This window comes from Macaca thibetana, chromosome 12, assembly GCF_024542745.1.
Source record: "Macaca thibetana thibetana isolate TM-01 chromosome 12, ASM2454274v1, whole genome shotgun sequence".
NCBI lineage: Eukaryota > Metazoa > Chordata > Mammalia > Primates > Cercopithecidae > Macaca > Macaca thibetana.
The window spans coordinates 39,689,105-39,712,573 of NC_065589.1; the positions used below are offsets into that span (position 1 = coordinate 39,689,105).

General features: G+C 37.3%; 2 protein-coding genes across 8 annotated transcripts in view; one reads left to right on the forward strand and one right to left on the reverse strand.

Moving 5' to 3' along the window:
• SUMO1 (small ubiquitin like modifier 1) overlaps positions 1-23,469 on the forward strand; it is a 1,087,495-nt gene that overhangs the window by 273,996 nt on the left and 790,030 nt on the right. The window lies entirely within an intron of this gene.
• CARF (calcium responsive transcription factor) overlaps positions 1-23,469 on the reverse strand; it is an 82,016-nt gene that overhangs the window by 9,677 nt on the left and 48,870 nt on the right. For 6 of the 7 annotated variants that reach the window (XM_050750826.1, XM_050750823.1, XM_050750824.1 and 3 more), the window contains 7 exons: positions 21,747-21,867; positions 20,243-20,372; positions 19,097-19,181; positions 12,874-13,063; positions 7,503-7,623; positions 4,234-4,377; positions 2,564-2,797 (listed from right to left, as the gene is read on the reverse strand). In XM_050750826.1, the coding sequence (XP_050606783.1) occupies positions 2,564-2,797; positions 4,234-4,377; positions 7,503-7,623; positions 12,874-13,063; positions 19,097-19,181; positions 20,243-20,372; positions 21,747-21,867 (1,025 nt within the window). Of the gene's footprint in view, positions 1-2,563; positions 2,798-4,233; positions 4,378-7,502; positions 7,624-12,873; positions 13,064-19,096; positions 19,182-20,242; positions 20,373-21,746; positions 21,868-22,460; positions 22,577-23,469 lie in introns of all 7 variants that reach the window. The other variant, XM_050750829.1, reaches the window with a different exon arrangement.

Sequence of the window (23,469 nt, forward strand, 5' to 3'; positions counted from 1 at the left end):
TAGCAATATGCCTTTAGATTCAAAGAGATAAAGGTTCTCTTTCAGTATAAACCTCTATGAAGTATGGTTTATACCTCTGTAAGTAATTTATATTTTCCTACTTAAAATTTTCCCATACAACACAGAATTATTGTAGACTACAGAAACGTAATATTTTCATTGGTAAACATCTAAATATATTAGAGTGAGTTTTGTTATTATTAATTTTTTTGAGATGGAGTCTCGCTCTGTTGCTCAGGCTACAGTGCAGTGGCGTGATCTCGGCTCAACTGCAACCTCTGCCTCCTGGGTTCAAGCGATTCTCCTGCCTCAGCCTCCCGAGTAGCTGGGACTACAGGAGTGTGCCACCACGCCCGACTAATTTTTTGTATTTTTAGTAGAGACCGGGTTTCACTATGTTGGCCAGGCTGGTCTCGATCTCCTGACCTCGCAATCCACCTGCCCTGGCCTCCCAAAGTGCTGGGATTACAGGCATGAGCCACCACGCCCGGCTGAGCTTTGATATTTTTATGAATTTAAAGAAACCACTATTTTCAGTTTAAGTATAATGTTTTTAATGATTACTATGTCAGGCACTGTATGGAACACTTCACATCAAATATCTCCTTTAACCCTTAATGATCAACGACATAGGTACAATTATCATTCCCACTTTACAGATGATAGAACTGAGTACTGTAGAAGTGAAATAATTTGCCCAAAATCATACACCTACCTAGTAAATAAGAGCTTGGGCCTATACCCAGGTTATGTGCGTAAACATCATGTTACATTGCTTCCAAAAGCATCAATTAACATTATATGAAATATGATGGGCTTGAATTTTACACGGAGACAAAAGAAGATAGAAATAGAAGGCAGCACTGTTATTTAATTGTATTAAAAAATCAATACATAAAAGAAATGATAAAATTTAACATATATATGCTTATTACATTTGGTGGACCAAATCACAGAACTGTATTATACTTCCTTTCTTAAGATTCAGGTTTAGTAAATAGTGAATGGCTTTACCAAATTTTTGCCTTATGCTAATGATGCCCCAATGGAAATAAATATAAAACATCTAAGAAAACTGCTAAATAGAAAAGTCATGTATTAATTAGGAAATAATTCTAGGAATTACAGTAAGTTCTCAGTTAACATCATTGTTAGGTTCCTGGAAACTGAGACCTTAAGTGAAAGGACACAACAAAACCAAATTACTTTCTCCAATGCTGTAAGAAAACAACACTGAATCAGGTGCAGTGGCTTGCTCCTGCAATCCCATCTTCTTGGGTGGATCATTTGAGGCCAGGATTTCAAGACCAGCCTGGGCAACATAGCAAGATCCCTGTCTCTTTTACAAAAAAAGTTAAAAAAAAGAGAAAAAAAGGCATTGAACAGAATGATATTACTCAAGGACGTGCTGTATTTCCTTTTGCTTAAAATAGCAGTTTTCAAGAACCTATTGATGACTTTAAGAGGGGGCTTACTATATTTATTTTGTTATTCAGATCAGATTACACAATAATCAGTAAGAGCAAGGCTAAGTATCAATAAGTCATGGTAATGGGCATAGGCTATAGAGTTAGGCCTAAATTTCAGTTCTCCCACTGCCTTTTTTAATTTTTTTTTTTTTTTTTGAGACGGAGTCTCGCTCTATTGCCAGGGTAGAGTGCAGTGTCACAATCTCGGCTCGCTGCAACCTCCGCCTCTAGGGTTCAAGCAATTCTCCGGCCTCAGCCTCCCAAGAAGCTGGGACTACAGGCGCATGCCACCACACCCAGTTAATTTTTGTATTTTTAGTAGAGATGAGGTTTCACCATGTTGGCCAGGATGGTCTCAATCTCCTGACCTTGTGATCCGCCCTCCTTGGCCTCCCAAAGTGCTGGGATTATAGTCATGAGCCACTGCGCGTGGCTCTGCCACTGCCTCTTAAGCCAATTATTTAACCACTCTGAGACTCCAGTTTCTCATGTGTAGAATTCGGATAAATATACCAACTTTATAGTGCTATTGTAAGACTAAATGAGATCATACATGTAAAAAGCCTAGCACAGTACCTGGCACACACATAATGAGTAATTATATAATTACTTATATAATTATTTCCTGAGGATCAAAAAACTTAGACCAGAGTACTACAAATAAAATTTCATTAGACAAAGAATTATCCAAATTCTCTTGTTGTAATAAAATTTAACTGCATTTCAAAATGTTTGAAATACGTGTCTTGGCCTAGGTTTTAAAATATTTGGTTCTACAAAGGTTTTTTCTCTAAAAGTATTTATTAACTAATTCATTTTATACATCATTTAGAAATAGTCCAATTTGCCAAATCCAAATATAGAATGTCTCAAATGAGTAATCAGAATTATAATAAACCATACTACACCGTTGCTTGCCAAGCATTTGTTAGAAAACGATCAGTTTATAAATAAGATCTTAATAAAATAATAAACTATATTCCTTATCTACCCTGACAGCATATATTTTGGAAAATATCTCCAGTGTTCACTGTATTATTTAAAGCAACAAACAAAACTGAAAAATGTAAAAGAACAATGCTCTTCTATTGTACCTTAGCTGCTTCCTTACTGCATACACTTGTTCTATTCCCTGTGATACTAATTCTTGAATCTTATGGGCTACTTGAGGATGTAAACGTGAGGGTAATGCACAATTCTCATCTCTAACTGCAGTTTCCTCTTCTTCAACAGAAGACACAGGAAACGGAGAAGGTGACAAAGTGAGGCAGGGAGTCTCTAATTCATGATACTGATGAGCTTGCTGTGTAGGTAACTGTACATACCACCTGGTAAGAGAAAGTATTTAAAATTACTAAAATTTAAACATTGAAATTATTTAATATTATTAGACCAAAGTAGGAATCATAATTACTTAGGTTAATACTCATAAAGAGAAGAATTAATCCTTTAAGAAAAAATTACATATGGTTATTTCCTATCAAATAAAATTTAAAATGATCTCTTTAACTTCTAAGATCTATTTTATATCCAATTAAATTTAAATATTTGTAAATATTTACAGACTTTCACTGTGGTCCTACAGTTGAGGGAGATAGAGGAATTTTAAGTATATATGAAAATGGCATTTTAAATTTCATATTAATTGTATTATTTGGGGTTCATGGGAAAATTCATATTAAGTACATTTTACCTCAAAATAAAGAGAAGACATTGTAAATCATCATCTTTTGAACTGTGTATTTTCCCATTCATCAAACATTTGCCTGAAATTACACTTCTCTGTTACACCTACCATCCTTCCAATCAAAGATAGAACCTGTCAAGATTGAACTTTATGGTTGATTCTTCCCTCACAGGAGCTCAACATACTGCCTCTATAGCACTCCCAGCTCCTGCTGGCCAAGTGAGCAAGAGAATTAACTAAAGGTGAATGCAGATCTCTTGGAGAGCCATGCAGGGAAAAAAAAAAAAAAAAAAACGGTAGGAAAATGAACTAATCTGGTAGGATACCGCTTTAATTGATATTTCTGTATAAAATTCTTACAATGACTGATAACTGCCTACTTAAAAATTATATGCAATGTTCTTCAAACTGCAGGATCTAATTGTTTTAGTGATATTTTTGACTTTCATTGAAGGATCTAATTATTGACTCAATTTATTTTTCACATACCTAAAAGTTTTTTTAAAGATCACACAAAAACAATATTCCATACACTTAAATCCATTACACAGTAACAAATTATTCACCCGGACTGACACATAAAGGAAAGTAAAAAAGAATGCTAATATTTCTCACTTAAAACCTAAAGCATAAAAGGTGTAAAATGGAATTTTATTAAGGGCTTAGAATTCATTTCTGGCTGCCATAAGTAATCAAAGATTAGTTAAAAAAAAATGACAGGCAGCTGCAGTTTCTGCTCATAGTAAGTATCTAAAACAAAGTACTAATATATAATAAAGTATATTAAATATGTCTGTCATTCTGAGAAAAAACTTTTACATAGTATATGGTATACAGAGTATATGCTATACGGTATGGTATAATTCTTTGGTCTGAATTATCTACAACTGGGGGTGAGAAACTCAATGGCTTACACAGTGGCAAATCAATTTAATATCTAGGGAACTATTGATACCTCTACCTTGTAAAACTGTTACTTAATGAAATAATTGGAAAACTATAATTTCCCTTACAAAATAATTATTGGAAATTGAGCTAATTAATTTATAAAATAAAAGAACTATAAAAATGTCATACCTAAGAACACCACCAGCATCTACCAAGTTCTTCTTTAGCATGTTAAAAGCTTTCTCCTGCTCCATTCTGATAATTTTCTTGTCAATTTTGGGGTCTGTAGGAACTCTATATTCAGGAAACTTCTGTACCTTTTTAATGTAAATCCTTGATACAAGATAAAGAAGAATTTGTTTCATTATATTATAATCTCAAGAAAATCTATTTTATCAACCAGAAGTGTACTTTAAGCATTTAAGCTTAGAGAAAATTCTATTTATCTGTAAAGTATTCAGAGGCTTATATAAAATATATGCCATATTCCCAGTTGTATTAATACTTAGCAAATTAAAAGTAAACATGATTTGAGGAAAAATATCTAAGTATTTACAGACTTTACCATTTTTTCCCCCTAGATTTGCCTTCTCTTCATTCTCCTGGAAGGCAGAATCTCATGCCTGGATTACATTTATTTATTTATTTATTTATTTTTGAGATGGAGTTTTGCTCTTGTTGCCCAGGCTGGAGTGCAATGGCATGATCTCAGCTCATCGCAACCTCTGCCTCCTGGATTCAAGCAATTCTCCTGCCTCAGCCTCCCTAGTAGCTGGGATTACAGGCGTATGCCACCACTGCCGGCTAATTTTGTAGTTTTAGTAGAGACGGGGTTTTTCTATGTTGGTCAGGCTGGTCTTGACCTCCCGACCTCAGGTGATCCGCCTACCTCAGCCTCCTGAAGTGCTGGGATTACAGGCGTGAGCTGCCATGCCTGGCCCTAGATTACTTTAATAGCCTCCTTCCAGGCCTGTGCCTCCAATCTTTCATTACTTAAATCCACTTGATAATTCAATGTCACAGGTGATTCTCTTGCCTTAGCCTCCCCAGTAGCTGGGATTACAGGCATGTGTCACTATGCCCGGCTAATTTTTTTTGTATTTTTAATAGAGACAGGGTTTCACCATGTTGGTCAGGCTGGTCACAAACTCCTCACCTCAAGTGATCCACCCGCCTCAGCCTCCCAGAGTGCTGGGATTATAGGCATGAGCCACCGCACCCGGCCTCTGTAGCTTTAGTTATATGGTTCTCTTAACTTACAATATCACCCCTCTAACTCTCTACCCACCCAAATTCAATTTAAACCTCAACATCCAGTTTAAATTGTACTTTCTTTCCTGCCATGAATTTGTATGGATATATTCCTTCTTTAAATACCTCAATAGGTAGTTAAATCATGTATTTCACACTATATTCTATACTACCATGTTGTCTACTAGTTTTTGTTTCCTGATCCATTCCCTGGGATTAAGTAAAATTTTATTCCTCTTTTGGTTTCCCTCCTTCCCATGGCAACCAATGTAGTTTCTGGGCACAGAGTAGATAGTCAAAAAGTACTTGTAGAACGAAGGAAAATAAAATTATTTCTTCACATGTAGAGGTTTTTTTTTTTTTTTTTTTTTTTTTTTGAGGCGGAGTCTGGCACTCTTGCCCATACTGGAGTGCAGTGGCCCGATCTCGGCTCACTGCAAGCTCCGCCTCCTGGGTTCACGCCATTCTCCTGCCTCAGCCTCCCGAGTAGCTGGGACTACAGGCGCCCGCCACCTCGCCCGGCTAGTTTTTTTGTATTTTTTAGTAGAGACGGGGTTTCACCGTGTTAGCCAGGATGATCTCGATCTCCTGACCTCGTGATCCGCCCGTCTCGGCCTCCCAAAGTGCTGGGATTACAGGCTTGAGCCACCGCGCCCGGCCCACATGTAGAGGTTTTTCCCCAAGTAATACTTAAAGTTTTTATATTGCTTATATTTAAGAAGCAGTTGATAAAAGTTTCAAGTCAAGGCTAAATGGAAAAAAAAAAAAGCAACTGAAAGTTTGTTTCACAGTCAGGTTTAAATATTCCCTAAAGTTAATATTATAGGATTAAATATGAAAAGCCTTGTAAATGGGCTTTAAAAACTTCTTGAGAATGCTAAGGTATTTATTTTATCTTATTTTATTTTTTTTTGAGATGGAGTCTTGCTCTGTTGCCCAGGCTGGAGTGCAGTGGCACAGTCTCAAGCTCACAGCAACCTTCGTTTCCTGGATTCAACCAATTCTCCTGCCTCAGCCTCCCGAGTAGCTGGGATTACAGGGGCCTACCTAATTTTTTATATTTTTAGTAGAGACGGGGTTTCACCAGTTGGCCAGGTTTGTCTCAAACTCCTAACCTCGTGATCCACCCGCCTTGGCCTCCTAAAGTGCTCGGATTACAGGTGTGAGCCACCGTGCTTGGCCAAGAATGCTGAGGTATTAATAACATGAGATGTGATACTAAAAGCGTTTCAAAGATCAACTAAGTCCAACCACTACATATTATCTTTTAAATTTTTTATTTTACCGAATAGTTTAAAACACCTTTAATATATTTAAAAAGTCTTAAAATACTTTCAATGTCTAAAAAACTTACATTCATAAAGGACATTGTGAAATATTTCATTGGTTCACATTTTTCATTCTTACCCAGAGCAATGACTACTCTGTAGTCCTAATCTATCTAGAACTTACTACGTTGGTAAATTGATAAAATCGCTCTAAAAAGTAACTTTGCAATATTTGTCAACATTTTTAAAAGATACAGCCTTTGCCCTAGCAATTTCATTTCTAGGAATTTTTCCTACTGAAACACTTGTAGGAGTGCACAAATATGTACAATGTTAATAATTGTAGCTTTGTATAATACTAATAAGGAATACCTTTCACAGCTTACATGAATTAAATAATTCATCCATAAATGGAATGGCTATTAAAAATAGTACTTTTATGTACATATATGTAATATATATGTAAGTACATATATATGGAGTCAGCTTTGAGATACACTGAGAATGAAAAAAAGGAAAGTTTATGTCATTACATTAACACTAGTATGTAGCATATCTCTGCAGTAGATAACCACAATAGGCATTCAGATTGAGAATAAATCTATGTGAATTCATATCAAGAAAAAAGGTACACTACTATCTAAGTTTAAGGAAAGAAAATATTAGTGAGCTTTACTGAGATTTTCAACAACATTTATAGGGGTAGAGAAGGAGATCTCTGTTTCTGCCTTTATATGCATCCACATACACAGAATATCTTTGGAAGATGACTCAAAACTAGTAAGAGTTGTTGCTTTAAAGACAGAACAAACGTGCGTAAGAGAAAACTTAGAATTCACTGTATACTTTTCAGTACTGTATAAACCTAATAAAATATGTGTATTAGCTATTCAAAAATAAGTTCTTAATAAAAAACAAATAAAAGAAAATAAAGCTTACCGAGCTGGACAAGTGGCTTTGTAGAGCTGACAAGACCTGCTTTCCTGCTCACTGACTTTTTTTAACTGGAAACCTTTTCTTCTTGGCCCATACTGACACTCCATTACCACAGCTCTACTCCCTGTGGGCCAAAACCAACTATTGATATTAATTCAAGTGTCCATCTATTCTAGACACTAGATTAAAAGTAACTTGGTGGTGGCAATGTCAAAATCTTTCAAGTATACAGCTTTAAGGAAAGAAAACATTAATAAGTCTAAGATATACAAACATATAAATTTAAAAGTTTATTTTAAAATTTACCAAAGGTACCATAATTATGGTAAGAAAATTAGTGAATATCACATTTACTGAATGTCTACTGGCATACAATTTTTTTTTTTTTTTTTGAGACGGACTCTCACTCTGTCACCCAGGCTGGAGTGCAGTGGCGTGATCTTGGCTCACTGCAACCTCCACCTCCTGGGTTCAAGCAATTCTCCTGCCTCAGCCTCCTGAGTAGCTGGGACTATAGGTGTGTGCCACCACGCCAGGCTAATTTTTGTATTTTTAGTAGAGACAGAGTTTTGCCATGTTGTCCAGGCTGGTTTTGAACCCCTAACCTCAAGGGATCCACCTGCCTTTGAACTCCTAACCTTAAGTGATCCACCTGCCTTGGCCTCCCAAAGGGCTGCGATTAGAGGCATGAGCCACTGTGCCCCACCTGACATATGGCTTTTATACCACTTTATAAATAGTGAGCAAATGTTACATTTGGTTAATAAATATTAGTATTTATATTTTTATTTCCTTTTATAATTATTTTCTTATTTTTATTTGGGCTGTTAATACAGCAGCCAGCCCTAAGATGGCCCCCAGTAATCCATTCCTTCTAGTATTCATGCCCTTGAGTAACCCCCTTCCCTTGAACATGGGCTAGACTTATTAACTTATGTTTAATAAATATGGCAAAAGTGATAGGAAGTTATTTTTGATATTAGGTTATAAAAAGACTGTAACTTCCATTTGGCTACTCTCTCTTACTCTTGCTTGAATTGCTCTCTCTGGATGTAATCAGCTGCCATGTGGTAAGGGAGCTCTGTGGAAAGGCCCACATGGCAAGGAGTAAGGCCTGCTGACAGCCACAAGAGTGAATCTGAAAGAAGACGCTCCCTCAGTCAAGTCATGAGATGACTGCAGCTGAACCACTTTGCTGAGTCACTCTTGGATTCCTGACTCACAGAAACTGAGATAATTAACATTTGTTGTTTTCAGCCACTAAGTTTGGTATAATTTGTTACACAGCAATAGATAATACAAATAAGTAGATGTGAAAATTATATAACTTGATTTTAAGCTGAGTATCTTACACTACTGTAGGATACAGCAAACTTTTAAAATATAAAATAAAAACACCAGTTACTAACAAAAATGTTGATAAAACTGACACTAAAATATAAAAACTTCTGTTTAGAAGATACCATAAGTAAATATAAAAGTAATAGTGTGAGAAATAGCATTTTATAACATATATAACATAGTAATTCTCCATGTAGAATTACTATGTAAACTACAAACAATCATAAATAATTAATAAACAACCACTCAGAAAAATGGGCAAAGGCTATGAATAGCCAAGTCAGAAAGAAAAAAAAGGTAGTAAATGAACAAAGAAAAAGATGTTCAACTTTACAGGTAAACAGGGAAATGCAAATTAAAACAATAGTAAAATACTATCTCATACTCCTTGGATTGGCAAAAATAAAAACATTTGACAATACTCTAAAACAACTGAATCCACCGATCAATCTGAACACCACAAACAGAGACACACACAGATGGCAATAAGTACACAGCACGGGAGGAGGTATTCTTGCAAAAATCAAATCTGCATTTAATCAAGGCTCTAGACCTGTTTACAGAAAACAGAAGAGATAAAGAACAAAAACTACATCACACAGATGGAATAAGCAAAACCCAGAATATGGCAAATATTACAGAACAAACTACCTAGAAGAGGAGAGAAATCTTCAAATTAAAAGAAGTTTAAGAGATTTATTAACTAAATGCAGTCTGTAGATGCTGTTTGGATTTGAATTTCAACAACCTTTAAGGGGGGGAAAAACCTGTGAGATAAGTGGGAAAATGTAAACACTGAACATTTTATAACATTAAAAAGTTACTATGAATTTTCTTAAGTGTGATAATGGGATTGATATATATATATATGTGTGTGTGTATATATATACACACATATATGTATAGACATATGTAAGGAGTCCTTATCTTTTAGAGTCATATGCTTTACTATACACCATATACTTTAGTAATTACAGAAGGAATGATATATCTGAAATGTGCTACAAAACCATCTAGGGAATGAGGAATTGTAAGGGGTATGACACAAGATTAACCATAAACTGACAGTCGTTGAAGCTGGAAGACAGACACCTGGAGTCATGGGGTTTCTTATATTATTATCTCTTTGATTCACATGTAAAAATTTCCATAATTTAAAGGTTTTTTAAGGCTGGGCAGTGGCTCATGCCTGTAATACCAGCACTTTGGGAGGCTGAGGTGGGCAGATTGCTTGAGTTTAGGAGTTTGAGACCAGCCTAGGCAACATGGCAAAACCTCATCTCCACAAAAAAAATGCAAAAATTAGCTGAGCATAGTGGCATATGCCTGTAGTCCCAGCTACTCAGGAGGCTGAGGCAGGAGGATCTCTTGAGCCAAGGAGATTGAGATTGCAGTGAGCTGAGATCACACCACTGTACTCCAGCCTGGATGACAGAGTGAGACCCTGTCTCAAAAAAAAAAAAAAAAAAAAAAAAAGATTTTTAAACACCTGGCAAAGCTAAGTCATGAAGTAAATATGGAGAAATGAAATTTTCACACAACTGCTGACAGGAGTGAAAATTGGCACAAGTTGTCAAACCCTTATGTACAAATCTGAAATCCAAAAAGCTCAGAAAACAGTTTTTTCAGGACTCACTTGGCTGCAAAACCAGGCCTGAGCTGTGTGAGGTTATTTATAGTCTTTATTTGTTTCTCTTGGTATGACTATCTAATAAAGAATTAGTGTTTGATTATGTGATATTGGCTATAGCAGGGGTCTCTAACCTCCAGACTATGGACCACTATCAGTCTATAGCCTGTTAGGAACCAGGCCGCACAGCAGGAGGTGAGCAGTGGGCAAGCCAGCAACGCTTCACCTGTATATACAGCCACTCCCCATCACTTGCATTACCTCCTGAGCCCTGCCTCCTGTCAGATCAGTGGCAGCATTAGATTCTCATAGAAGCACAAACCCTGTTAGGAACTGCACATGCAAGCGATCTAGGTTGCAGGCTCCCTATGAGAATCTAATGCCTGATGATCTGTCACTGTCTTCCATCACCTCCAGCTGGGACCTGCTAGTTGCAGGAAGACAAGCTCAGGGGTCCCACTGACTCTACATTCTGGTGAGTTGTGTAATTGTTTCATTACATATTACAATGTAGTAATAGAAATAAAGTGCACAATAAATGTAACGTGCTTGAGTCATCCCGAAACCATCCCCCATCCCCCATCCCGGTCCGTGGAAAAACCGTCTTCCACAAAACCAGTCCCTGGTGCCAAAAAGATTGGGGACTGCTGGTCTATAGAATACCTGCTAGGAGTATTCCATAATGTTACCACATTACATTAAAAAAATTCAGAATTCTGAAATATATGTGGTCCAAAAAATTTCAAAAGGATTCTGGATCTGTACAATCACTTTTGAGAGCAATTTTAAGATAATCTTGTAAAGATGAAATGGGCATAATTCACAACCATAATTCACAATTGTAATTCTAGAAAAACTAATTACAGCTTTTTCATTAGAGTATATATAGTGTGGAGGTTTCACTACAGCATTCTTCGTAATAATGAAAAGTTGGAAACAACCTAAATGATGATCAATAGAAAATTACTGGTTTGGTCATATGCTGGAATATTATACAATGATTAAATTGGATTAACTAGGATTTATAAATATCAATACCAATAGATGTAAAAAAAAAAGGGTGAGTGAAAAAATTTGCAAAACAATATCTATACTTTACTATTTACACATTTTTAAAAAATCCAAAACAATAAAATATATTATTGTAGATACAATATGTAAGGTAAAGTATAAAAATATAGACTAGAATGATACACATGAAATTCATGTAGTAGTTACCTATGGAGGGTTAAGGAGATTAGATCTAGGATGGGAAAAAGGAAGGCTACAGAATTTCAAGTTCATTTTATTATTTGTTAGTTTTTTGTTTGTTTGTTTGTTTGTTTTTTTAAGACAGGGTCTTACTTTGCCACACAGGCTGGAGTGCAGTGGCATGATCATGGTTCACTGCAGCCTCGACCTCCAAGGGTCAAGTGATCCTTCTACCTCAGCTTCCCAAATAGCTGGGACTATAGGCCCATGCCACCATGTCCAGGTAATTTATTATTTTTTTGTAAAGATGAGGTCTCTCTGTTTTGCCCAGGGATTCTCTCAAACTCGTGGGCTCAAGCAATCCTCTTGCTTTGGCCTCCCAAAGTGCTGGGACTATAGGCATGAGCCACCGCATTTAAAATAAATAAATAAATAAATATATAAATAAACAAATAACCCAGCTCATTTATTTTTAATGTTGCATTTCTTTTATAGACTACTGATGAAACTCAGGCAGAAGTGGTTACATTTATCTCATCTTCTCTTAAGTATTTCTCATTAACCTCAGAGGTCCAGGATGAAACTGCAACTCTTTCAGCTAAATTACTGCCCTCATAGTCCTAAAATAAATTGCTTAGTTTTAGATTCTTTGGGGCTTTAACTAGTCTAAGAGATTTGCTTGAAACTACTCCCTTAGTAAACAACTAACCCAGTCTCTGAGAATACTGTATATAACATACCTAATGCTTGAGAACTTTAGTATCAGAATTCTATAACTCCAGATTGTATACAAATTCTATACAGTAGCTCCAGAGTTACAAGCTACATAAAATACACACAAATTTCCCCCACAAAACAAATTAAGAGAGAAGGCTAAAATATTTAATCTGAAGGGAAAAAACACAGCTGATGTATATATTTAAAGTAAAATTGCTCTTTTAATATTTTATTAAACAGGTTAACTGAAACTTCGATATTTTATTTTTCAGTATAATATATGAAAGACGTCTTACTCATTCTGATATATTAAAATGCAATCTTATAAGGTAATTGATTATATTTACTATAAGTTTTTTTCAATTTAATATGCATTTCAATTAGCATTCAATTGTCAGCTACCATAATAAAATTGTATCACCTTAGGAAAATCACATTTTCACAATGGACTACGGCTGCTACTGAACCTTTTAAAATAAGTCTTTAAAAAAGTACCTGCATTAACAAATGGGATTCCATCATACGGAACATACTGGGATTTCCACATCAAGCGTGTAGCAGGCTTGGCTGGGCTTGGAGACTGACGGGTCCCCCAAACACTCTGTGTTTGCTGCTTGTGAAATGTTAGGACACTTTCTAATTCAGTCTCACTTACACAGTAGCCACGGTATGAATCTCCAATTTTCTGCATGTGGTAGAAATTAAACAAAATTACTAGCAAATACACTTCATTGCATAATAAATATAATGAGATGGTTGTCCAAAATGGAAGACTCATCGCCTTGCACAAGAGAATGTCACTTGTGCCCTCAGATTAATGGTCTATTACAAACAGTGGGTCTGATTTGAGTTCAACCAGTATCATCAAATGGGTATTTTGCAGGTGTTTGTTAGGGAATATAATGCCAAACTCATTTGCCATACTATCTTTATCAATGTCTTGTTTGAGACAAAGAATATTTAGAAAAGATAACTTGCAAGAACATATAATGTATATCTATTCTTTCAGATATTTAAAACTCTATCCTGGATCAATCCAGATCAGCATAAAACTAGCCACAAAGTACTCATTCCCTGTGGGGCCTCCTTTACTGAAACTGATTTTTTTTGGTGGAGTGGGGTGGGGAGGAGAAAGGAAAGGGGAGGGAGGGAAGGAGGGAAAAAGGGAAGGAGGGCAGGCGGGAATGCCTGAGATTAATTTTGATAGGATGCCATGCATCTATTAGAAATCCAATGAAAATTGTGAGTGATTGATAAAATGCTGTAGAAGAATTTGCTCATTATATCAACATTCTTTTTATGAAGATCCCTCTCTGAGGCCGGGCACGGTGGCTCACGCCTGTAATCTCAGCACTTTGGGAGGCGAAGGCGGGCAGATCACCTGAGGTCAAGAGTTCGAAACCATCCTGGCCAATATGGTGAAACCCCATCAGTACGAAAAATACAAAAATTAGCTGGGCGTGGTGGCGCTTGCCTGTAATTCCAGCTACCTGGGAGGCTGAGGCATGAGAATCCCTTGAACCTGGGAGATGGAGGTTGCAGTGAGTTGAGATTGTGCCACTGCACTCCAGCCTGGGCAATAGAGTAAGACTCTATTTTTTTAAAAAAGAAGATCCGGCCGGGCGCAGTGGCTCACGCCTGTAATCCCAACACTTTGGGAGGCTGAGGCAGGTGGATCACGAGGTCAGGAGATTGAGACCATCCTGGCTAACATGGTGAAACCCCGTCTCTACTAAAAATACAAAAAATTAGCTGGACGTGGTGGCGGGCGCCTGTAGTCCCAGCTACTCGGGAGGCTGAGGTAGGAAAATGGCTTGAACCCAGGAGGTGGAGGTTGCAGTGAGCGGAGTCCGCGCCACTGCACTCCAGCCTGGGCAACAGAGCAAGATTCCGTCTCAAATAAAATAAAATAAAATAAAATAATAAAAAAAGAAGATCCTCCTCTGAGAGAAATTTCTGTTTGGTCTTAGTACCAAAAATAGTTAATGGTTTGCTTTTATCTTATGGAAATTAGCATAATTTTTAAATCTGAAAGACACAGAATTTAGTAACTAAGTTTCCCCTTTTGAAAAGCATATATCGGCTGGGCGCGGTGGCTCAAGCCTGTAATCCAGCACTTTGGGAGGCCGAGGTGGGTGGATCACGAGGTCAGGAGATCGAGACCATCCTGGCTAACACAGTGAAACCCCGTCTCTACTAAAAATGCAAAAAACTAGCCGGGCGTGGTGGCGGGCGCCTGTAGTCCCAGCTACTCGGAGGCTGAGGCGGGAGAATGGCGTGAACCCGGGAGGTGGAGCTTGCAGTGAGCTGAGATCGGGCCACTGCACTCCAGCCTGGGCCACACAGCGAGACTCCGTCTCAAAAAAAAAAAAAAAAAAAGCATATATCTTGATTATAGACAAGTATATGTATACACACAAACACACACAGTTGGTTAAGACATGTATTTTCTTACTTCCATTTTATGTTCCCATCCTTGTCTGTCTTTACTGTCTAGTTTCCACTTTTAATTTCTACCTTGCTAATACATTTTACGTATTTTTTGTAAGTGCTCTTAAATTTTTTCTAAAACAAGGAAAAGTATAAATAAATAATGTAAATAAATTTATATTATCTATATATAACCATTTGAGTATCCCTGTACTAGAGGAGAAACTTTTTCTTTTCTTTTTTTGTTTTTGCTTTTGTTTTTGAGATGGAGTTTCACTCTTGTTGCCCAGGTTGGAGTGCAATGGTGCTATCTCAGCTCACTACAACCTCCATCTCCTGGGTTCAGATGATTCTCTTGCCTCAGCCTTCCAAGTAGCTGGGATTACAGGCGTGCACCACCATGCCTATTTTTAGTAGAGACGAGGTTTCGCCATGTTGACCAGGCTGGTCTCGAACTCCTGATCTCAGGTGATCTGCCTGCCTTGGCCTCCCAAAGTGATGGGATTATAGGCATGAGCCACTGCACCCAGGTGAGGAGAAACTTTTTTTTATATATCAACAGAAAAAATACGTTAACTGTGATCTCTTACAATGAAATGTAGAGACCTAGAATTAACTCCACGTATGTTTCCCCCTTAGAGGTAACAAGAACAGAGATGTGGGCAGAGAGGAAGAATACATTTAACAAATAGAAAGGTATCAAAATACCGTTGTGGCTGTACTTTTGGTTATAATAGTTAAGAGATAATCTGATGCCAAACAATACATTATCTGCAATTTCCTCTAAAATAATCAAAATGCTTATGTTTATAATTTTTCTGCTAACCTAGACAACTCTTTATCAAAACTCACCACAAATAAATGAATATAAATTTTAGTTATAATACTATAATTTATTTATAAATAAAATTAGAATATATGTCAATAAAGAAAAAATCAGTATAATATAATCAGAATTATATATACTTATAAATAGGCTTACGGATACAATTTTAATACAGTATTGAAATTTGTCCAGTTAATACACTTTAGTCAAATCTGAAAAAAATGCCTACAGTAAAACATCATTAAATGAGAAATTCAAAAAATAAAAGACTACTAAACAATATTTTGAACCAAAATGCAGAAAATATTTCCTCAGCCATTAACACAATTTTTTTTTTTTTTTTTTTGAGACGGAGTCTCCCTCTGTCACCAGGCTGGAGTGCAGTGGTATCATCTCAGCTCACTGCAACCTCTGCCTCCTGGGTTCAAGCAATTCTCCTGCCTCAGCCTCCCGAGTAGCTGGGACTACAGGCGCGTGCCACCATGCCAGACTAATTTTTGTATTTTCAGTAGAGACAGGGTTTCACCATGTTGGCCAGGATGGTCTCAATCTCCTGACCTTGTGATCCACCCGCCTCAACCCCCTAAAGTGCTGGGATTACAGACATGAGCCACCGTACCTGGCCAACTCAAAATTTTTTTTATCACTGATGTAGCTTGGGAGAGGAAAAAGAATCCCTCACTGGGAAAGAAGTGGTTCATCTTGGACAACCATACTCAAGTCTGCTGGACAGTAGTATTCAATTTCTTACAAGATACACTATGATTTTAGGTAAGCCACACAATGCACTATAGTTGTAACACAAGGTGATTTGGTTGCATGATTGTATTAACAAATGCTCTAATATCCATAGCATTCCATGAGGCTTATAATAATGATTTTTAAAACCCTCATCAAACAATCACAACAGTAACCTTAGGAAACCACTGAAAAACTATGACTAACAAAAGGTAGGGGAAGAAAAACCTAAACACACACACACACACACACACACACACATATATGTATATACATACATGCACTCTACTTAGAAAAGCAACAACGATAATGTCCTAACAAATGTAACACATATAGCACAAGGTGTTTCATAAGAAATTTTCTCAAAACATTAAAATACAAAGAATATTTTCCTTTCCCACATTTTAAGATTTGTTTAAAACAATGAAGCATTCTGATAGTTAAATATTCATTACCATCTATGGTTTGTATATAGAGTAGGCATGGTCCCTTTCCTCAAAAAGTGTGAATGTTACGTAACAGTGAACAATCCAAGCTAGTAAATACTTTTATTTTTAAATTGTTTTTTTTTTGAGATGGAGTCTCACTCTGTCACGGAGGCTGGAATGCAGTGGTGTGATGTTGGCTCACTGCAACCTCTGTCTCCTAAATTCAAGTGATTCTCCTGCCCACCACCACGCCTGGCCAATTTTTGTATTTTTAGCAGAGATGGGGTTTTGTCACATTGGCCAGGTTGCTCTCGAACTCCTGACTTCAAGTGATCTGCCTGCCTTGGCTTCCCAAAGTGCTAGAATTACAGAAGTGAGCCACGGCGCCCGGCCTAAGCTAGTAAATAATTAAGAATGACAATTAATACTAAAGAATTTAAAGAGAGAAATAGGTAAAGGCTAAAATAATCATTAGATAATTTATACAAAAGATATGTAGGACTTGCATTGGGATTTGAAGAATAGTTAGAAATGGTAAGTAGAAGAAAAAAGTAACATATAGGAAAAGGAAATACAAATGGGTAAAGGGAGAGCTAAAAAAAAATTCTGGAGTATCTGTCGAAAGTAGGAAGACTAGGCTAACAAGAATGAAGATGAGTTTGAGAAAAGTAGGAAATAAAGTAGGACAAGGTAGGATGATACCAGATTATGAAAGGCCTTTGAAACTAGCTATAGTGGCTAAATAATGTGGAAAAAATAACACAACTTAATTGGGCACTGAGAAAAGACAATTAAAACAATCTTCAAATACAAGTAGCCTTAGAAAAATATACATTAGGGACCAGAAATGGGAGAGTCAAAGATGTTAGGGGGCAGGCTATTCCTGTAATCAAGCACAAGAGGACAAAGGCCTATTGAAAAATGGGCCAAAAAGAAAAAGATACTTTAAAGGAAAAACTAAAAGAATCTGGTGACTACTTCAGGGTGCAGTGGCTCACACCTGTAATCCCAGCACTTTGGGAGGCTGAGGCAGGAGGATCACCTGAGGTCGGGAGTTCGAGACCAGCCTGGCAAACATAGCAAAACTCCGTCTCTACTAAAAATACAAAAATTAGCTGAGCATGGTGGCACATGCAAATAGTCCCAGCTACTCAAGAGGCTGAGGCAGGAGAATTGCTTGAACCTGGGAGGCGGAGGTTGCAGTGACCTGAGACAGCGCCACTGCACTCCAGCCTACATGACAGAGTGAGACTCTGTCTCAAAAAAAAAAAAAAAAAAAAAAAAAAAAAGAATCTGGTGACTACCAAATGTGGGAAAGGAAGAAATCAGTACAAAACTTTATGCCTGGGTATCTAAGGAAATGGTATTTGTCATTACACAGACATGGAATTTTGGAAGTGGAGCCAGTTGTGGCATGGTAGATGATTTCAGTATGGGATATGGTGAATTTGAGGTGAAATTCAAATAAACCTTCAAGCAAGTAGCCAGATATCTGGGACAAGAGGAAGGCAGAATTCAAAATCTGGCCTGGTACAGTGGTTCACACCTGTAATCCCAGCACTTTGGGAGGCCGAGGTGGGTGGATCACCCCAGGAGTTCGAGACCAGTCTGGCCAACATAGTGAAATCCCATCTCTGCTAAAAATACAAAAAATTAGCCAGGTGTGGTGACACATGCTTGTAGTCCCAGCTACTTGGGAGGCCGAGGCACAAAAATCGCTTGAACCCAGGAGGCAGAAGTTGCAGTGAGCTCAGATTGCACCACTATACTACGGCCTGGGGGACAGAGTGAGACTCCGTCTCAATAAATAAATAAATATAAAAACTGGTGATATGGACTTGGAAATCATTTTTATAGATATGAGTTGAAAGTCAACAAAGTAGGTAAGTGCTCCAAAAGACAAAATACAGAGAGAAAAAAGACAAAGTCAGAAAGTGAGCCTTAAAGAATTTTCTACTGATAATATGAAAAAAAAATAAGTGCAAGCAAAGAAAGAAAAGAAATGGTTGAAAAGTTAATAGTAGAGAAACATGATAGTGAAGTTTCATGGACTATGAGGAAAGAGAGTTGCAAGAGAAGAAATAATAGTGAAATGTAAACAGATTTATATAACCTCTGCTTTAACAAAGCTTAGAATCTCTAATAATTCAACAATACATGAAATCACATTTAACAAAAACACAAACAAAATATTGTAAATATAGCCTATATTAGTTGTACTCAAAAGTGGCATTTGGGGATGACCTGTGGTTATAAGCAGGTAAGTAATTCTAGGTAATAATTATTTTTAACTCACCTCACAGCTCCTAAGACGGCAGGCCCATATAGGTGTGTTAGAAGAAAGTGGCTGAAGAGGCGCCAGAAGGGGTTCTTCTAGCATTCTGGGATAGGAGAGGAATATATATAAACATGCAGTTCAATGAACACACAAAATGCATTCAACTGCTTTATCCTCTTAGTATCAAAGACAAATATTGAGGTCATCAATAAGAAGTTTTAACAATAACTACAGATTGGTCTGATGGGTGCATTAGTTATTATTTTCTTTTTTTTTTTTTTTTTTGAGACGGAGTCTCGCTCTGTCACCCGGGCTGGAGTGCAGTGGCCGGATCTCAGCTCACTGCAAGCTCCGCCTCCCGGGTTCACGCCATTCTCCTGCCTCAGCCTCCCGAGTAGCTGGGACTACAGGCGCCCGCCACCTCGCCCGGCTAGCTTTTTTTTTGTATTTTTTAGTAGAGACGGGGTTTCACCATGTTAGCCAGGATGGTCTCGATCTCCTGACCTTGTGATCCGCCCGTCTCAGCCTCCCAAAGTGCTGGGATTACAGGCATGAGCCACCACATCTGGTCTTTTTTTTTTTTTTTTAAATGGAGTCTCGCTCTGTTGCCCAGGCTGGAGTGCAGTGGTATAATCTCAGCTCACTGCAACCTCCGCCTCCCGGGTTCAAGCAATTCTCTGCCTCAGCCTCCCAAGTAGCTGGAATTACAGGCGCCCACCACCACACCCAGCTAATTTTTGTATTTTTAGTAGAGACGGGGTTTCACCATCTTGGCCAGGCTGGTCTTGAACTCCCAATCTCATGATTTACCTGCCTTGTCCTCCCAAAGTGTTGGGATTACAGGCGTGAACCACAGTGCCTAGCCATGAATGTTTCTTTATTCTAAAAAGTCTGTTAGTGTCAGACTAAATGAACTAATACAATTTTCATACTGTTTCAAAAGATAACAGATGTCACTGAGGAAAAGTAGCACTTTTGACATTTATAGCTTCCAAAGTAGCCTCCTTATGACCCAGATGTCTTAAAATAACTAAAGATATATTCAATGATAGTTCCTTCTATTTTCTGATTTTCTCTATAGTCAGCCAGCTTTAAATGTGTAATTTGTAAAAAAGATTTCCATGGTGATGTTAAAAGATGAGCTTCTCTTTCCCATGGACTTACCTGGTCACTGACTTTTTGGGTAATGTGAAGGACGTTTGAGGATGAAGAATGTAATTGCTGGTATTGTCTGCTAGAGTATCCACCCTTACAGTTGATAAGTTTCTGTCACTGGGTTTCTCTTCAGGGACATCTTAACAACAAAAACAAGAACAAAGTAACATCAATATCTTGAATAAGACCATAAGAATATACCTAACTAAAACTTACGTATTTGTAATAGGTAAAGAAAATTTACACTTTATTGAGAATAAACGAATAATGCTTTATTGAGAATTTCTCTGATACCTGTTTACTTTAAATTATAATACTGACTACTGTAATTTTATAATTAAGTTTTAGAATTTATATTGAACAGCCAGGATATAAAAGTGGTAGAAATAATTGTATCTTAAGAGTTCTGCAATATATAGGAAAATGTAAAACTAATTTTGTCTATATACTATGCTCATACTCATAATGTTTTCTGCAATCTTTGTTTTTCTCTTCATGTCCTAATGACTATTAATAAAGAATGATAACACTAAGGTGAAAATATCTGCCCTAAACCATTAGCTATGAAGCAGCAACAAAACAGTATAGCTATGAGGTTAGAAAAGAGATTCAAATTGAGGGAAAAGGGAGGAAAGCAAAAAAAAAAAAAAAAAGAGAACTAATAGGCATATTATCAAACAGGTAAAGACTATATAAGGAGAAATAGGGAGCATGATTCTCTTTTCTGAATCTGAAGGGGCCAAGGAAAGAGGAAAAGAGCAAGAGGATAAAAAGGATAGTATAAAAAAAAAAAGTAATGAGTCACATGGCTAATAAAAATATTGATAAAGATATAAATGGCCAGCCACAGTGGCTTACATGTGTAATCCCAGCACTTTGGGAGGCGGAGGCGGGTGGATCACCCAAGGTCAGGAGTTCGAGACCAGACTGGCCAACATGGTGAAGCCCCGGCTCTACTAAAAATACAAAAATTAGCCAGGCGTGGTTGCAGGCATCTGTAATCCCTGCTACTCAGGAGGCTGAGGCAGGAGAATTGCTTGAACCTGGGAGTCAGAGGTTGCAGTGAGCTGAGATCATGCCACCACTGTACTCCAGCCTAGGGGATAGAGTGAGACTGTGCCTCCAAAAAAAAAAAAAAAAAAAAAGAAAGATATAAATAAAAACTTCTGAAGCTATTAGCATTATATTCTTGCTATTGTTGCTGTTATTATTACTGTTATAATTAAGAAGAATTTATTTTATGCTCACTGGTCATTTGGGAGGAAGCAGGAGTCAACCGGCTTCATAGAATTCTTAAATCAAATAGCTAATCTAGACAGGAGTTGAAAAATGAACTTTGAATTTATTTGGGTGAAGAGCTGTTTTCTAATTATTTAATTCGTAATCTTTTACCTAAGGAGATCAATTTTAGCACTGACTTTCATAAGATGATTTTTCTAAAATATTTATGTTTTTAAAACACTCTCAAATCCCCTACATATCACCCTGAGGACTATATCCCATTGTTACTCACCCCGAGGACTATTCACATCCACAAGTTGCCCCTGAGGTATAATCACTTGTGCCATTGCTGTCTGGGTAGATGGAATTACACGAAGTACCTGTCCATTTTCTGTTGGGCTGGCAACAATCATCTTGGAAGCATTAAAAAAAAAAAAAAAAATTAAAATGCATATGCCTAGACTGATTTAACAAAAATTATTAATTAAATAAATTATTAAACACATACCTAGCTCTATGGTGGATTCTATGATTTCCACCATTTTATAGATGAAAACATTGGGGCACATAAACATTTTTTTCCAAGGTCTCACAACTTATAAGTGGTGAAGCCAGGATTAAAAACAGGCAGTTTGACCCTAATCCTAGGGTCTTAATCACCAACAGTCTTAATCATTACCCATGGATGAAGTCTAATTACTTGGTAGTCTGAACAAGTCTGTCTGGACGTAATACATTTACCTTTTGCCACTTACTGTATTATTTATACATGTTTGACCTATTTGTGTGGCAATCATTTGTCTTATATTTAAAGTCATTTTCCTTAGTTTAAAAATGGTAACTTGTTGGTCGGGAGTGGTGGCTCATGCCTGTAATCCTAGCACTTTGGCAGGGAGGCCGAGGCAGGCAGATCACGAGGTCAGGAGTTCGAGACCAGCCTGATCAATGTGGTGAAACCTCGTCTCTACTAAAAATACAAAAATTAGCAGGGCGTGGTGGCACGCACCTGTAATCCCAGGTACTCAGGAGGCTGAGGCAGGAGAACCGCTTGAATCTGGGAGGCAGAGGTTGCAGTGAGCCGAGATCGCACCACTGTACTCCAGCCTGGGTGACAGAGCAAGACTGTCTCCAAAAAAAAGAAAAAACAGGTAAATTGATAAATGTCTACTTAAATAGGATTTATTTTTGCATCTCAGCATTTATATATCGCCTCTATGGTTCATAAAGAACTATACTATGAAGTGCCTCAAAAGTTTGAAAACATAGGGAAAATAATATATTTACTGTACTTTTTTTCAGTTTAACAACTGAACCTACTCTATCAAATTTAGAGGAATATCAACTAAAAAGGCATATGAAGTTGAAAAAAAACTTTTAGACCTATCATTTGAAAGTATAGCTAATACAGTATTTGAAATTAAGTCTATCTGATGCTTCCAGACTTTTTTGGAAGTCTGGAAGCATCAGACTTCCATCAGCACCACATAAATTTTATTACTTAACATACTACTCTCCTATTAACACGGTTTTATTGTTTTATCCAAAGTCTGCTGTCTTCTTTAATGCAGGTAACAATCCTTAATCATTCCAACCCACTTTCCCAGACTCCTCTTTTGCTAGATAAAACATGAAAATATTGCTTATGCTTGATAGGGACTGCATTCCAACTTCTAAGAGAGTTACTTGAGGCCAGACACAGTGGCTCATGCCTGTAATCCCAGTACTTTGGCAGGTCAAGGTGAGAGGATCGCTTGAACCCTTTGGGCTACTTGTCTCTACAAAAAATTTTTAAAATTAGCTGAGTGTGATGGCATGTGCCTGTAGTACCAGCTACTCTGGGGGCTCAGGTGGGAGGATCACTTGAGGCTGGGAGGTCGAGGCTGCAGTGAGCCAGATCATGCTACTGTTCTCCAGCCTGGGTGACAGAGCAAAACCTTGCCTCAAAAAAAAAGGGCCATTTGAAAAAATGCAAATATAAATTTGAAAAAAAATTTTTTTAAAATTTAATGTTGGCC